This window comes from Branchiostoma lanceolatum, chromosome 17, assembly GCF_035083965.1.
Source record: "Branchiostoma lanceolatum isolate klBraLanc5 chromosome 17, klBraLanc5.hap2, whole genome shotgun sequence".
NCBI classification, from domain to species: Eukaryota; Metazoa; Chordata; class Leptocardii; order Amphioxiformes; family Branchiostomatidae; genus Branchiostoma; species Branchiostoma lanceolatum.
Genome location: NC_089738.1, coordinates 375,598 through 393,304, shown reverse-complemented (window position 1 = coordinate 393,304; position 17,707 = coordinate 375,598). Strand labels below are relative to the sequence as shown.

Genomic DNA, 17,707 nt, shown 5'->3' with positions numbered 1-17,707 from the left:
TGTCACCTTCTGAATATCAGCATAAAATGAGTCAGTACAAGAACGAATACAGTCATTGAAATCAGAAAGTCCCACGTCTAGTCAGGCCTGCTTGCTAGGCGCGATTCCGGTGGATGTACCCGTCCCGCGTCGGTCACGATCACCCTTCCGGCTACAGTCCGACGAGCCATGGTTGTAAGCTGCGGTGTCGTGCCGGGTCAGACATGTCGCGCACACGTGGTGGACTTCTCCAAACTGCACGTCATCGTGGATCAGCTCCGTCTGGGGGCACGACCCTGACTGAAACAGCTTACAGTACTTGATAGTCTGCTGCAGCTGAGATAGCGATTTAACATGCCTTGCCGGAGTGTTACTCTGCAGAAAAGGCTGCACGTACATCTTGAACATCTCCTCTACGTGGGTATTGTAATCCGAGTCGCCCCAGTCAAACTGCCCTTCCTCGACCGCCCGCATCACTTCGCCATGATAGTCACGAACGCTATCCCACGGGTACCTAAGCGTGTACTCGGCACATTTCTGCACCAGCTTAAGTCTTGCACTCAACTCAACCGGTTGCAATAAGTCTGCATTAAATAGTCTCATATAACCGGCGATGAACTGATCATACGTAAGCATGTCATACGTCAGTTTGGCTGATTCGTTCGAGAAGGCAGGTAGCAGTTCTTGCGGCCAGATCACGTGATTTGTAATACGGGAGGATGAACGAGGTGTCCGGAAGAATCCAGAAATCTCTGGGTTCAGTGCTGGGACTGGCGCGGGCAGAAGGGCGACCGCCGGAGGTGAGGTTGAGGTCGCCCAGGATGCGATTGATCTCTGTCACCGAAGCCTGGTCCCGGCGCAGTATGGCCGGCTCGGTGGCGAAATGTTGCAAGTCTGGCGCGGTCTTTTTGGCGGGCCGATGTTGCAAGTCAGCCACAGGGTTGGCCGTCTTAGGGAGGGGCGAGGATTTTTCAATCTCTGCCGCTGAAGCCTGGTCCCGCCGCTGGTCTTGAATGGTGGGCTCGGTGGCGAGATGTTGCACGTCTGGCGAGATGTTTTTGGCGAGGTGTTGCGAGTCAGCCACAGGGTTGGCCGTCTTAGGGAGGGGTGTGACCACGCCGCCCGACCGCGCGTCGGATTGTACTTAGTAGATTGTCCTTCCGACGTCGTAGACTCTCGACCTCCTTCGCCAGCTCTAAGGTCCTGATCTCTTCCAAGAGTGCCACACGTTCCCGTTCGAGTGCTTCCTCTTGCAAAACGCTGGTGTGCAGTGGAGTCAGTCGAACCACTGGTGTTGATGTTGCTGCCAAGGACGCACGAATTTCGGAAATTTCGTCTTCGACCCTCTGAAACTCTTCATCGAAAGCCGATTCCGCTTCACGGAGTCTCTGCGGGGGTCTTACGGTTCTCCCGCTGCGTGTCGTCGTCATATTGCCACGGATGGCAGCGATAAATAGACGATTTAAATGAAATAATACAGGTGGTGAAGACCACGTTGAACAGTCAAGAATGCAGTGAATGATGTCATTAACATGGGCGAGACCACTCGACGAATCGAATAGGGTCCTTGAATAAACAATTACCCAGGCTGACCGCCGAGGCGATCATCCTTACACACTGTACTAGTATTTGTAAGCCTTTTTGTGATATCTGGAAATGGTGATAAACCAAGGTGTTAGGGGTACTGGAAAGGGTTGCTGTCCTTAGACGAGACTGTAAGAAGTGGTCCACTGTTCATTGTGCTTGTTTTAAAAAGCTGGGGGAATTTTCCATGTTCAATGAACCTGTAAATACTGTACATGTACATAGCGTCTGTCTTCTCCATCACGACCAGTGGAAGAGTAGCTCTTGAGTCTGCTAAACTTTGAGATCACTTTCACTTTCTAACTAGAAATGTGTTCCTCCTTCTGTAGCCAAAGTGCTGCCCCAGCCTGTAGCCCACTCCCCGCGGCCCCTGCTGGACTACGGTGGGGACACCCCGGGTCTGCCGCCCTCCAGCAGTCTGTTCCTCCCCGCCAGGCAACGAGGATCTCCCAATCCTGTCAACACCGCCGTCTCCATGGTAACGACAGCCTCACACAGCGACAGTAGACCAGAAAGGTGACAGAACATGTCTGCTATGTACATGTAGCTGTGTTGCATACACACTTAGGGAATCCCCAAAAATGGACCAAAAAAGATCAGATGCAATGATCAGAGTGGTCATTACCAACAGGTGGGCACATATTTGGGAACTTACAGCCAGGTGCAAGAAAATAACAATTTGAGGCCAAAACAGAGTAGATTTACCTAGTTCTTAGAGGTTAGTTGTAATTCATATGAATGAACACTTAAAACGATGATGACAAGGCGAGTATAGTTAATTTTGAGTCAAATTGTCAGCTATGGACAAACATAAATCATATGGTCCATACAGGTCTCAGTTCCTGCTGTCCCACAGACCGACCCAGGCCAGCTTGCCGCTGCACACCCCGCCGTACACTACCATCACGCCGGCGTACTACTACGACCCCGCTGCCGCGCTGCGCTATCCCCACCACACGGCGCAGGCGGCCATGGCCATGCATACGTACCAGGCGGCGCAGGCCGCCGCACACTTCACTCCCATCTCGTGTTCAGCCTCCGCCATCAGGCCTCTTGTCGGTGAGTCACAACTTCTCTACAAAACATGCTTTTCTCTTAGCCCACATCAATTTACTTCTGAGGTTAGTGAAAGGCTGGGGTACAATAAGTAAGTTAGTTACATGGGTGTGAAAGAACTTGTTAATATTGTTTGTTAAATATGGTGGAAGACAACACACATTTTATTTCAAATTGCCCCTTCTACGATCCATTATTTGCAAAAACCTCTAGCTGTTCCCTTTAAAGGTAGGTGTTGATGTTTTCTTTTCTTACTCTTAGTTTAGGGCGTTCCCAAGACGCCTTGTCGCCCTGCTACCTGAAACTAGTAAAAGCCTGCTGCCCAAATCATATGAAGCCTTGGTTATTAGCATGAACTCTGTGATCCCTCCTCAGCCTCTCCTCAAGCGTCCGTAGCTGCCGCTGCTGTTGCCGTGGCAGCGCAACACGCCGGCGGGATGAGACCAGGTCCCGCCATGTCCCTGAACCACCCCATGTTCCTGTCCATGGAGGCCGCCAGGCAGGCACAACAAGTCCCACCTTCTATCACTACAGCTAGTGAAGGTAACAAGTCCCACCTTCTATCACTACAGCTAGTGAAGGTAACAACAAGTCCCACCTTCTATCACTACAGCTAGTGAAGGTAACAAGTCCCACCTTCTATCACTACAGCTAGTGAAGGTAACAAGTCCCACCTTCTATCACTACAGCTAGTGAAGGTAACAAGTCCCACCTTCTATCACTACAGCTAGTGAAGGTAACAAGTCCCACCTTCTATCACTACAGCTAGTGAAGGTAACAAGTCCCACCTTCTATCACTACAGCTAGTGAAGGTAACAACAAGTCCCACCTTCTATCACTACAGCTAGTGAAGGTAACAACAAGTCCCACCTTCTATCACTACAGCTAGTGAAGGTAACAACAAGTCCCACCTTCTATCACTACAGCTAGTGAAGGTAACAAGTCCCACCTTCTATCACTACAGCTAGTGAAGGTAACAACAAGTCCCACCTTCTATCACTACAGCTAGTGAAGGTAACAACAAGTCCCACCTTCTATCACTACAGCTAGTGAAGGTAACAACAAGTCCCACCTTCTATCACTACAGCTAGTGAAGGTAACAACAAGTCCCACCTTCTATCACTACAGCTAGTGAAGGTAACAACAAGTCCCACCTTCTATCACTACAGCTAAGTGAAGGTAACAAGTCCCACCTTCTATCACTACAGCTAGTGAAGGTAACAAGTCCCACCTTCTATCACTACAGCTAAGTGAAGGTAACAAGTCCCACCTTCTATCACTACAGCTAGTGAAGGTAACAAGTCCCACCTTCTATCACTACAGCTAGTGAAGGTAACAACAAGTCCCACCTTCTATCACTACAGCTAGTGAAGGTAACAAGTCCCACCTTCTATCACTACAGCTAGTGAAGGTAACAAGTCCCACCTTCTATCACTACAGCTAGTGAAGGTAACAAGTCCCACCTTCTATCACTACAGCTAGTGAAGGTAACAACAAGTCCCACCTTCTATCACAGTGACTACAGCTAGTGAAGGTAACAAGTCCCACCTTCTATCACTACAGCTAGTGAAGGTAACAACAAGTCCCACCTTCTATCACTACAGCTAGTGAAGGTAACAACAAGTCCCACCTTCTATCACTACAGCTAGTGAAGGTAACAAGTCCCACCTTCTATCACTACAGCTAGTGAAGGTAACAACAAGTCCTGCAGTCTCAACTTTAGCCAGTTTAGGGACCATACATTTACATGTAATAAGTGAATAGTGACTGTCTTTAATAATACAGTCAGTGACAGTTCTGGTGTCAACATTAAAATCATTTAAGTTAACAGATAAAAATGAGCATTTCTGTGACAAACAGAAACTAATGATATCAGTATCAGGGCACATCATTCTGTATATTCCTGTGTATGCAAACTGGTAGATTTGTTTGATACATTACAGTTGTCTAGTACCAACAGAAAGACTTATTGCTTTTAAAACTTTTCTTGAAGATGGCTGTTACATGTATGTAGAAGCAATAAAATTCAATTGTTGCAGTTTACTGTATCAAAGTAAAACAAAGTCTTGTCAGATACAAAATTTGTATGCCTATTATTGTTATTTTTTCTGCTCAGTACATTTTATTAAGTTGATTGCTTTATTTTTCAAATCGTTGTGTATAATGACAGATATAAGCTGTGCAAATGCTCATTGGTGCATGATTGTGTTTCTTCTGTAGCCAATGAGTCGCCAGCCTCCAGTCTGACTGGCAGCTATGCTGGAGGTGTGGGCGGAGCCAGCACACAGCCAGTCCTGGCAGTGGGAGCCCCAGGAAACCCTAACTCCTCCCCCAGACCCAGTATTCTCAGGAAGAGGACCAATGATGGGTTAGTCTTATGGGCAGTCCATAAAAATTCTTGATTTTTCATGGAAGGATATTCTCCTATGCAGAGCTGAACCGACCTCATAGAACTCCATGGATTAATCTCTGCTTTTCGAGACAGGGTTTTCCACTTTGGGGAATGGCCAATAATCAGTTGTCAGCCAATCAGAAAATTGCCTTAGGGTTATCCTAAGCTATAACCTGAGTGTGCTTCATAACACAAGGCGGTCCTCTATGAAGAGTGCACCACAACATTCCACCAAGGCATTTGGACAGTCCTCTCTGTGCCCTAACTTGTTTATCAGGTATCAGATTTGAGATCTGTGGGTAGAGGGTGATGGTGGCATCACTGGATACTGACCGAAGACACTTAGTTAGAAACTGTCATCCTCTAGCAAAACAAGCGAGAAAAAGTCTGTGTTTCCCTGCATGACTGCCACGTTGGAAATATAGGCGCTGATTGTGAAAGATAAGACCAGCTCAGTGATATTTATGGTTGAGATGCCCCAGAAGTGGAAAACCCTGAGTTCTGGCCACAGGTTCAGCTCTGAGTAGGAGAATGTAGAGGGTTTAAAATACCAATATTGCAAGTTGCCACAAGTTATTTCTGCAATTTGTAAAAATGAAGAAAAAATTGATCTTTCTACTGCTGTACCTTCCCTAAACACTGGTCAGTTCACATCGGGAATTCCAGAAGCAATTGGGAAACTTCAGAAATGTTAGATTTCTGCCTATGAGTGTAGTATCCACTGAAAGCTCTCTTCATCATGAACATAGTCATGTAAAAATTATTAGTCAGTGATGTTCACAGCTTTAGATATGATTGATTGAAAATGCATGTGAACGATGTACTCCTAGGTCAGCACATATCCAGCAGTATTGAGTTCACCTGGGCTTTTACAAACAATTGTGGGCTAATTTTTCCTGTCACAGTGGGCAATGACACCTCTAATCACTGAGCCCATTGAACCCAAACCCGTCCATTGAACTGGAAATCTGGTGATTATGCGAATGTATTCAACACAGTGGAAAGACTAATTATCTACTCATTTGCATGGCATTCATTATGGTGGATCCTTGTCTGTCCACTATCAGGCCAGTATGGGCCAAGTCTAACCTGGTCTGGGGTGATATTGTGTCGCCAGGTCCAACTAATTATGGTATGGGTTGGGCAACTTTCAAAAAGGAATATCTTCATAGCTTTCCATGTTATGGCCAAATTAAAGGCACCATAATGTAAGGGAAATCCTGCTCTTTCAAATGATATATGAAACTTTACTTTAAGTTCAGTAGAAAAAAAGTTGGAAAATTGGATTTCCAAGATGGCCGCCTTGAAATCGGGAAAGTGAACCTCCCAATGTGAACTGACTAGTGTTCCTACATTCTCAGCTCGTAAAAGCCTAGTACATAATATATGTATAATTATCATCCTTATTCTTAGCCTTACTTGTAACAATAGATTCACTCAAGGAGACAAGATTATCTTTTCAAACAGTAACTGTTTTTATGGGAAAGACTAACATCTTGCATAAACATTCTATGAAATGTTGAGATGAATCCTTAAGCAGGTATCTCACTGGACCGTGCCAAATTGCCCTAGGAAATTGCAGTAACTTCAAAAATGTACCTAAATTTTCCCTTGCAGTCACACTGATGTGCGGGAGGGTTAAATACATTATTGTCCTCTGCAAACAAAGTAGTTGTGTCTGGAATGTCACAATCTCAGTTTAGGCTCCAAATCTGATTTAGATACAGGATAATTTATTGGAAATGGCTGTGTTGCCACCAAATTAAAAACCATTGACTGTGGAAATGATTAAGATTTATCAAAAAGAGATTTGCAGTAGTTGTACTGCACTGCATCATTTTGCGCCCATATGTGTTCCTTTATGCCCATTGCAAATTTTGAAAGTTTTGAAATTCTTGAAGTTCAAGTGACAGATCGCACTGATATGCCTGCTGATTTGCACCACTTTGCAAAATTTAATGCCTTTCACAATTTTTGGCAGACCATGCCAGTGAGATGTCTGCTTTGGAAAGTTTACTGGATAGGTCGCTTTTCTTCTGTCATTGCTTGTAGAGTATTGTACTGTAATTGTGTACATGTAGGTTAAGTTCCTTTGTTGACCCTCAGCATGCGTAGAACAGCCTCGGCCACCACACCCACCAACAGTGATCCCAACAGCCCACGGGTGGAGGTGGCCCCGCCCACAGCTGCCTCACCACGCCCTCCAGGGTAGGTGTAGCCCACTCATAGCTATAGGGGTCTTATTGTACATTTTTTAACAGGCTGCTTTGGTGTAATTTTCCTTTAAGACCTTAGAGTTTTGTGTCCAGCATTTGTCCCATAAAATACAGTATTTACATTAAATTGTTCAACCAAACTAGAACATGATGTGATAAGAGTGGAGTTTGTTTGCACTTCTGCTTGTTTTTACCATGGGCCAGGTTTGGTGAAGGTAGATGATTAGTAAGAAAATATTCACACTGGTGCATTTTTACCAGCATATACATGTGCATGTATGTTGCATTTGGAGCCCTGATTCATCATGCCCAATTTTCACTCTTCCTGCAGCGAGACAAAGACAGAGGCGCCGTCCAGCCAAGTAGGAGAGGTCGCCATGGCAACAGAAGGAGACTCCACATTGTCCACCTCTGAAGTGAAGGTCAAGGAAGAGCCAGTGGAAATGTCTTCCCACGCCATCCCACCCGGGGGTCCGTCCAGTTTTATATTTGTCACATCAGCTCATGTTGGGTGTAACCCTCCCCCCGCTAGGGGCTAGTTAAGACATGTATGGAGCCAATCTGTTACCTTCAACATAAGGTTATGTTCTCGATTTGATAGCATGGATTTGTAGTGGATGTTTGTGTGAGCATAACTCAAGAAGCTGTGAATGGGTCTTCATGATATCCCTATGATAGTAGGTGTTTGGGAAACAAATGTCAAGTTCAATAAGGGGCTTCTGACAGTATTGTAGTGCAACGTCTTATTATGATGATTATCAGACGAGTAAAGGTTTTGCTGTAAATGAAGGTACATCTAATGAAAGTGCATGTTTGTACCTATTTTGTTCAGCCATGACTGTCAACCAGTTGATAGCCAGTGTGGTGCAGGCAGCCACCACGCCCACTGTGGCCAACACAGCCAGCCTTCCTGTCACCACCCCAACCAGTCTTCCCCCTGAGGCCTCGCCAAGAAAAAAACCTCGCAAGCAGCAACACGTGTAAGCAGTTATACATCGCTAGAGCTCAACTGGTGGCAGCCTCCTACATGTAGTTCAGCTCCTGGTTCCAATTTGTTTCTAACTGGGAGAAATCCTGGGTCAGGACATCTCAGTTGGGATCTTGTTGAAGGAGGTGCCTCAAGCACTTTTAAGGGAGAGGGCTAGCAACCCCTCCCTGTAATAATAGACCCTGCTTCAAAAACAGCATGGAAACTTCCTGCCATATCTGATACTAGGCACAACAGGGGTCTGAAGGAACAATCATTTCGTCATACCGTAGTTTCAAGACAGCAAATTGAGTACCTTTATGAGACTGTCATGGATGTTATTCAGTTGTCTGAAAGTTCTGTCGTACACATCTTGCAGACATGACTGATCATGAGAGGCATTCAATGCCCACCAGCCACTACACTGGTACCCACAGGGAGCTACTAAGTAGGGAAGGATGGCCTGTATCATGTGGTCTGTTAGGTCATGTCATGTGATCTGTCAGGGCAGTCCAACCCATGCCACTTTGGCAGCGCTTACAACTTTTCCATCTCAGACTATACTGCTAAATACCTCAGCATGTTAGTTCCCTGATGTTCCCTAGTAACATTTGTGATAGCTGTTGTTTTGGGGCACTGCAAGAAACTAGGTCAAGCTACATGTACTTTCATTCCAGACAGCCCTGCTATGACAGTATAGTTACAAGACAAAAGTAACAAAAAGCAACAATTTACTCCTCCTTCCACCACCATAATGATGAATTTCCTTTCGAATGGGGGTTTGGACTTGTTTGTCCAAGAAAGTGTTTATCAGAACTTCACCACAAACTCCCTGTTTCCCCAATTACAAGGTCCATCTGGCAGGACTTACTAAAACAAACAACAGGATTCTTATGCCACAGGGGGGCATCCTGTATCTCGGGCTGGCAGCTCCTTGTGTTTCCATGGGCGGAGAAGTTGGCCATGGAAATTAGATATGTTTCCATTGGGTTTCCTGTGTGTTTCCTTCTGTGACACATTGGAAACATAGTGGGAACACATTCCAGTATGTTTCCACTATGTTACTGAGGTTTGGAAGGGCTTGCTTAAGATTGTTACGAGAAAAGTATCCTATAACAAATACGATCATGTCTTTATCCGTACTCAACAGTGTTCTTCAGTCCACCTTTCAGCCAGCCACGTTAATGTTGATTCTCATAATGCAGCCAGGGGCCTCAAGGCTGCAACTGTAGTGGAAATTTGATGAATTTAAAGTAAACTAGAAATAGATAATCTCCCAAGGTAATAGATAATCTCCCATTACGCTTTGGATATCCAGGTGTCCAAAACATTTTTTGAGAATAGAGGATACCTGAAAAACATGATTTCTTGTGACAGACTTTGGGTCCCTGGCAGAATTATTACAGCCATGGTCTTTTGTCCAGCTCTTTTTGTCCTCACAAATTGTTTTGTTTATTTATTTACTCATTTATTTATTGATTGATTTCTTGTGGTGTCCAGAGTGGCAACAGAAGACGGCTTTGCTGGGGATGTGGAGCTGAAGATGATGGACGGCAGGTCAGACTTCCCTGCTCCAACAAAGAAAGAATCCAGAGACAGGAAAAAGGAACAAGGTTTGTTAGCTTGTCGGGACACTTGTCCTCAGTAATTATAAACACAATACACTACCCTTCAAACAATCTATGGATTCCCGAAGACTTACTGAAGCTGTTTTGGAGCCCTGACAGTAATCCATGTTGTTAACTGTTCCAGTTGAGGATGTGCTGTACGTATTGAAGCTGTTTTGGAGCCCTGACAGTAATCCATGTTGTTAATGTGCTGTACGTATTGAAGCTGTTTTGGAGCCCTGACAGTAATCCATGTTGTTAATGTGCTGTACGTATTGAAGCTGTTTTGGAGCCCTGACAGTAATCCATGTTGTTAATGTGCTGTACGTATTGAAGCTGTTTTGGAGCCCTGACAGTAATCCATGTTGTTAACTGTTCCAGTTGAGGATGTGCTGTACGTATTGAAGCTGTTTTGGAGCCCTGACAGTAATCCATGTTGTTAATGTGCTGTACGTATTGAAGCTGTTTTGGAGCCCTGACAGTAATCCATGTTGTTAATGTGCTGTACGTATTGAAGCTGTTTTGGAGCCCTGACAGTAATCCATGTTGTTAATGTGCTGTACGTATTGAAGCTGTTTTGGAGCCCTGACAGTAATCCATGTTGTTAACTGTTCCAGTTGAGGATGTGCTGTACGTATTGAAGCTGTTTTGGAGCCCTGACAGTAATCCATGTTGTTAACTGTTCCCTGTTCCAGTTGAGGATGTGCTGTACGTGTTGAAGCGGTTTCCCCGCCCCTCCCTCCTGTCCAGCTACAGGCATGGCTGGAAGGCCAGACTTAACCACTTCCAGAGGTACTCCGACTTTAAAGTCAAAGGTAATTGATATTTTCACCTTCAAAGAAGGGATACATTACATTTCTTTCACTCAGTTTATTATGTTGAGCCCAACATACTGGGCAAATACGATTTTAGAGGGTATTTTGGAGAGAAGATCGGCTATTTTCCTCATATGGGGTCACTGACCTTTAGGTCACATCTTTATTCATCTGGCCAGGTGGACTAATTCGGTCAGCCAATGAGAGAGCGCGTTGTAACACGGATTTATCAAGCTCGACCTGATTGGTTAGAATAGTCAATTTAATTAGGGGTATACTCTGACAGGTACAGAGTCTGACACAACTTCACTACTCCCTGGCTCCCATCCTTGCGCTATTATTGTTGTGTCCTACTGAAGTTAAGTGCAATTGAGAAGGTTCAAAACTTTTCTGGTGGTATTTTTCGACACACACGGTGTTTTTCTTATTTTGACACTGCATGGAAACAAAGATTTCCACAAGTTTGCAAGCTTGGACACTATGGTGAAACCTGACATTTCCTCGCTATGTACACGAATTTTCTACCCCTGTGTCACCAAGATTGGTCACCAGTGCACACAAAAGTGCACACAAAGTGTCCAAAGTTTCCCACCTTAGGAAACACCCCGTGTCGGGACGTTGACAATAACATTAACAATAACAATAGAGAGTTGTGAAGTGCGTGAAAATTTACCTTGAGCAAGGAGGCCCTTGCTTTGAGTAATTGTTTAAAGTTTTTGGCTAAAAATGACGTAAACGATTTCAAATACCAACATTGCAGACATACATATATGAATGACATCCACTGGGCACCCAAAAAAATGGCCTCTATGCCACAGTTGCTTTTTGCATGGGGAGGGAAATGGGCGAAACATGTTGCATTTGCTCCCGCAAATGTTGCCTTTCTAGTTCTTATTCTTCTCCAAACAAATAAAGATACCAGATGGCTGTTGCCACGGTTAGTGGTAAATAGCAGGCACCCTGTGGTGTTCAATTGCAGACTAGCAAGTTTTACACCATGTATGTGAATGTGTTTGAGTCAGAATATACAAAGTAGTTTTTTAGGCTAGACACTGTGAAGGTAAACATTATGTATTTGCTTGCAAATGTTGTCTTTCTAGTTAATGTTGGTTATTGTTTCAGTGGTGATTATGGTAATACATGTATGTGTGATGTACTTTACAAGTAGGATAACACTGAGCATGTTATTCTTTGTTGAAATAAGGAAAGGAAAGATGGGCATTTACCATAAGGAGACTGTTTGCTATGCTATCTTATGAAGGGCTGTCTCAAAGTAAATTAAGCTTTTTGATGGTGGGGATTATCTTTGTTATCTCCATGAAAAATGGAGATACAGTCAAACCTGTGTTAGCGGTCACCTGGACATGTGGTCACGGTCAGCCAATTTTTGGTCCGGCCGCAACGGCAACACTGCTAATAGCGGTCACTGTGCGTGGTCAGGCCGCGGTCACAGCGTGGCCGGCGTACCTTTGTTTACATCAGCGGCCGTAACTCCGAGCCGTGCCAGCCCACGCCTGGTTCACAATCTTTTTATTTCCGCGCTGCGCCACCAAAACGTGGGCTCAACTAGAACCTTAATGTGTTTGAATAAAGAAAACATTAAAGAATTTCGTAGTTTGACGCGAAGTATTTCCAGAAATGGTGTCTTCTGATTTTTTACGTGGCTGTAAACACTCGTCTCAGTTCCGCGGCACATCGTCATTTCTGAGCTGTCGGACTGGGCGAAATTACGGCCGCAGCTTTTTAACAGAAGACTCATTCATGTATCTGATGTGTTAAGTTCTTGAAAATGTAATTTTCCGGGCGGAATTTCCGTTTTCTGCGGGTAAATAAAGAATTTTCGAGATTTACGCATTTTTCCAAGATGGCGTCGCAGCAAAGGTCACAAGAGTTCAGACGATACCACTGATATGTAGGTTAAATACGGTAAATCTATTTTGTAATACCGCATCCCTGAGAGTAATTTCATTATTAAAACCTTAAAAATGCATCGATACAGATATATTATGATGTAAGATACAAGTTGTACTAAATTTATGAAAGAAATAAGCATGAACGGATCCACTTTTCCAATGATTACCACATACTAGGGATAATGGTAGAAGCCGAACCCAAGCTGAAAACAAAGGGAACTCGCCACGATGTTTTGTTTGAAAACCGGCCGAAAACGAACAATAAGTGGAAACAAAGGAACAATCCTTTGTTTCAAAATGTTGTTAACTAAATGGGTGGCGTTCAGTTGCAAAATAAGTTGTTTTACATGGCTAAATTTATTCGTTGTCGGCGACAGAGGCATCAAACTTCCAAGAAAAATGGCGGTCTCTTCAGAAGTCTTCAGAACCTGGAGCACAAGTCCGTCTTTTTCGAGTTCGCTAGATAATAGCGAAGAGTGCGGGGCCGCTGACTAATTTTGCCGTGGGAACTGGTAAACTGGACATCCATGTCAACTAAATTGAAGACCATTTGCAGTTTATGTGTTTGTTTGGGGCATGGTCATTGCAATATTTCTTCAATTAAAATTATGATATACTGTATAACAAAAATAAGGAAACAAAAATTGAACTGTAAACACTGGTCACTTTAAATTTGGAAAAACACCAGCAATTTGGAAAATCAAGCAATGTAAATTGTAAACCCTTAAGTGTGGTATCAACTCAAAGGTCTCCTCATTAGACACTATTCATGTGAAAATCAATAATCAGTTATGTTCACAACTCCAGATATTATTGATTAAAAATGCTTGTAGCCTGTAAGGCTGACATCTTGGACTACCAGTCTGCCAGCCTGGCTTGTACGGCCAGATGGTGTAAGTGCCAGGCTGAAATCCCAGGACAGGGAGTCTGACCTCATTAGCCTAGACAGCCATGCCGGCCTAAAACAACACAGACTACCAGGCCCAGTCTCGCCTGGTGGGCTAGGGAATTGGGAGTGCTGGCGTGTAACCTGCAGTTTTCCATCATTCCTCTAGGGCTAGCTGAAAGTCTGGACTACCAGTCTAAAGTTTAGGCTTGGACGGCCAGAATCTTAACCACTGGGCTGAGCCTTCAGTCACACATAGGCATATGTAGGATGTCTGAAGTGTGCTTATACCAGATTGTAGTAAAAGTAATATTGTTTCAAATTAGTGACCTGTTTAGAGTTTATCTACTTATGCAATTTTTCCATAGAGAAATTAGTTACATATATACAACTGCATAATTCTTTTAAATGTGCATTCTGCTTGCAAGTTGCAAAGCTTTTATAAGGCAAAATTTGTGAACCCTTACAAGATTGAAAGCGTACAAACTTATTTCGAGGTGGAGAGATATCACACTGGCTTGTCAATTCAATGTTGTGGATTGGGCATGTTCACTGTATGTTGTACCCATGAGAATGATTTGCTACATGCCCACCTATGGTCATGGTAGTCCCCCAACCCATGGCAGTCCCCCCACCCCAAAATGTGCTTTTCTCACCACACATTTCAGCAGAGGGTGCACTCCAAGAGTGACAGTGAAAAATGCACCTTTTCACTGGGGAAATCATGGATCATGCCAATGCTGCATGGAGCAGGTCATTTCTGTGACCTTACCCATCCTACTGAGAAAAAACAATTAGCTCCGCCAGTATCACATGTACACTTAGGCGGGAAAGTTTGAGCGGGAGAAAATCTTGCTGTTTTTGACCTGACAAGAAGACGACTCTGTTTTTTACCAACAAGAAGACCTTGTGACTGTCCAGTGCTCGACTGCATTCAGGTAAGCCATATGTTTATTTTCTCTAGATCTGTGTTTGTATCATGGGGTAACCTTTGCAACACAAACCAATGTCTTAATAAATGGTATATGGCTGAGCTTAGAATCTGCAATGTTTTTGACTTGAGCCCTTTTCCACATGCTGGGACTGACTAGTGCCATGAGTCCATGAAAGCTTTACTGAAACTTAACAATGCATATTGAAGACATGAGGAATCAAGAGTTGTGGTCTTACTTTAAGCAATACTAGAGATCTAGATGAATCAAAAGAGGAAATACCCCGAAATTCAGGAAATTAATATGAACTACAATGTAAAATATACTTGGTAAGTAAGGAAGTCAAGCATAGATAGAGAAGTTGAAAACACTGACTAATTCGGGCAATCAGAAAGTACATTCCTCATGGTTGCTAATTTGTAGGAATCTCTTACTAGGAATTGCTAGGAATCTCCAAGCAAGTAAGCACTTAGGAATCTTTTCTTGTTACACATGTACAAAATATATGCCAGCATTACTTGTCTGCTCCCTAGTGCCTTCGAAATCCTTGTATGGGAATCCACAAAGCCATGGAAACCTCCTGGACTAGGTTAAGTCTACTGACCGTTACACCTTTCATCATATTATATTATATTATAAAATATCATATCATATTAAGTTTAATACATGTAGAAACATAAGTCTCAGGGACTCAACTATTTAACAGGGACTCAATCACTTCCTGCCAGTAAAGCCACGGGGCACGACCACATTGATAATACACTATTGAAACTCAGTGCTGACTACATAGCAGGCCCAGTCTGTCACATTATAAGCAGCTCCTTAAGACAGGGGTTGTTCCCATCACAATGGAAGAAGGCCAAAGTAGTACCACTAATAAAGAACAAGTCTGCCCCTTTGAATGGTCCCAATAGTAGACCTATCAGCTTGCTACCTGCCATCAGTAAAGTAATGGAAAAAGCAAATTCAATCGTACCTTCTTTCTAACAACATAATCTCAAAGAGCCAACATGCATACAAGCAACATCACTCTACAGCGAGCGCTCTATAATTCAGATGACTGATCACTGGTTAGGGGAAGTAGACAAAGGAAATCTTGTTGGTGCTGTTCTACTGGACTTGAGCGCAGCCTTCGATACTGTCAACCACGAGATATTACTCGCTAAATTAAAGTCAGAGCTATGGTTTCAGGGAGTTAGCTATAGACTGGATGGAAAGTTATCTATCAAACAGGTGCCAGGCTCAACTTATCTGGAGACCAAGTCCGGAGTTCCTCTTGGGAGCTGCCTGGGTCCGTTGTTGTTTTGTCTCTACACCAATGATCTGCTTACCATTACAAAACATACAAGTCTGGTTATGTACGCAGATGACACAACACCCTACACTGCAGCACCCAGTGCTGTAGAAGTAGGAAACATTTTACAGACAGACCTCACGCACATCTGCATCTCATGGGATTGGGTCCAAACAAACAGACTCATCTTAAACAATGGTAAAACTAAATCAATCCTCCTAGACAGTCACCCTAAACTAAAACACATCCCAGAACTAAATCTCAGTGTGGGTGGGAAACAGATCACTCAGGTAAGCCAAGCCGACTTACTGGGGTTTACTGTTGACCAGCACCTCTCCTGGGCCCAGCGTGGACACAACACCACAACAAAAATGGCTTAAGTTAGCATCATTAAGGAAATATAAAAACCACTGTCCAGGTGATTTACTGAAAACCGTTACACAATCTCTTGTTATATCACATTTGGATTATTGTTCTACTGTCCTTTCTTCTACAACTCGGACACAATTAGACAAACTACAGACTATGCAGAATCGTGCAGCCAGACTTGCAGCTAATTCAACAATGTTCTCCTCTTCCGACGACTTACATACCAGGCTCAACTGGCAAACTGTCAAAGAGAGAATGTACACAACGACACTAAGTGCTTTTCACAAACTAGTTACAGTTAAACAACCAGAGGGCTTATACGATAGAGTACATAGCAGCAATAATTCACACAATCACAACGCTACTTATATTCGTGATTTATGATTCAACTTCTTGTTTTCTGTCTACTACATCCAGACTATGTTTTCAGTTATGTTGACCTCTGACCTCTCTCGTTTATTTCTAATTTCACCACATTTGTTTTGTTGAATTCTCAGTTAACCAATTGTATACTTCAGTGTAGTAGATTTTGTTTCATTATATTTATTTGTATAGGGACTCCAGGAAGAATAGTGCATATTGAATATCACTAATGGAGATCTAAATAAAACAAACAAACAAACAAACAAACAAACCATCTGTCAGACCTGATCTTCTCAAAAGCCCTGGCCCATGTTGATCATTTTTGGTAAGAGAAAAAAAATCAAATCCTCCCATGACAACAGATTCTTTGAATGATGAGCGGAAAGTTTTTGACTTCATTGTTTTCTACAAATTAAGGTTAGTTATCGAAGCTTCTAGATAGTGTTCTAAACAGTGTCTGCTATGCTGGAGGAACTAACTGCATGTAACAAGTTCCCTCAGTGTCACATTTCTACTAAAAAGCAGCAAATATGGGTTACGCAACAAATAAAAGTTCATCGGCTTTATACATGGGTACATGGACAATCACAGATTAGCAGGTAGACATCAAAAATGAAACCTTGATACCAACTGTACATGCACAGCACAGTAGCCTGGGTGCCATCCTAATTTCTACCAGGGCTCCTACACTCGCTAGGAGGGTAGCGAGTGTAGGAGCCCCGGTAGAAATAGGATGGCACCCAGGCTACAGCACAGAAGGTATCATAAAATATATAAAGTAGTCAATTTTACTGATTTCAATTGACTAAGGTAGCTGCCATTGTGCATAGACAGACAAATAGATAAATAAATGTTCTTTGTAATTCTGGACAGACTTGACAGACATCAAGGCAATATGTAAAACCACAACTTGAAAACTGAATGAAGCATTAGACTTGTCAGTTTCCACTGGCCATCTTTCCTCAAACACCAACAGATTAAAGTAAGACAGAATGCAAGGAGGATGTTCAGTTAAGGATTAAAAAAAAGGACCTGTGCTCAAGCTTTTAAGGAGCTTATGTGTGTGTGTAGAAAAACAGTAGTGACCTACATATGTCAATGATCTGTGACAGGTCTATTCCACCGTAGTCCCTGAGGCAAATCCCAATGAGACCAATCTCCTGCCTCTGAGAATTGTTCAGTACTCTTCTCCTTAGTTAGAAATAATGTCATTAACAGATAGTACAACACAAGAAGTACATGCTACTTCATACATGTACCACCAATATGTGATATCTATGTGCCCTTCTATACCATTCAGGAACACTAGAAGACTCAACTAGTCCCCATAAATG

General features: G+C 43.3%; 1 protein-coding gene across 3 annotated transcripts in view; it reads left to right on the top strand.

Annotated features, from left to right (window-relative positions):
• Positions 1-17,707, top strand: part of LOC136422840 (histone deacetylase complex subunit SAP130-like) — a 60,236-nt gene that overhangs the window by 9,746 nt on the left and 32,783 nt on the right. For 2 of the 3 annotated variants that reach the window (XM_066410743.1, XM_066410742.1), the window contains exons 8-16: positions 1,893-2,079; positions 2,396-2,622; positions 2,995-3,162; positions 4,840-4,987; positions 7,118-7,219; positions 7,559-7,698; positions 8,060-8,207; positions 9,695-9,807; positions 10,497-10,616. In XM_066410743.1, the coding sequence (XP_066266840.1) occupies positions 1,893-2,079; positions 2,396-2,622; positions 2,995-3,162; positions 4,840-4,987; positions 7,118-7,219; positions 7,559-7,698; positions 8,060-8,207; positions 9,695-9,807; positions 10,497-10,616 (1,353 nt within the window). Of the gene's footprint in view, positions 1-1,892; positions 2,080-2,395; positions 2,623-2,994; positions 3,163-4,839; positions 4,988-7,117; positions 7,220-7,558; positions 7,699-8,059; positions 8,208-9,694; positions 9,808-9,946; positions 10,024-10,496; positions 10,617-17,707 lie in introns of those variants that run through there. The other variant, XM_066410744.1, reaches the window with a different exon arrangement.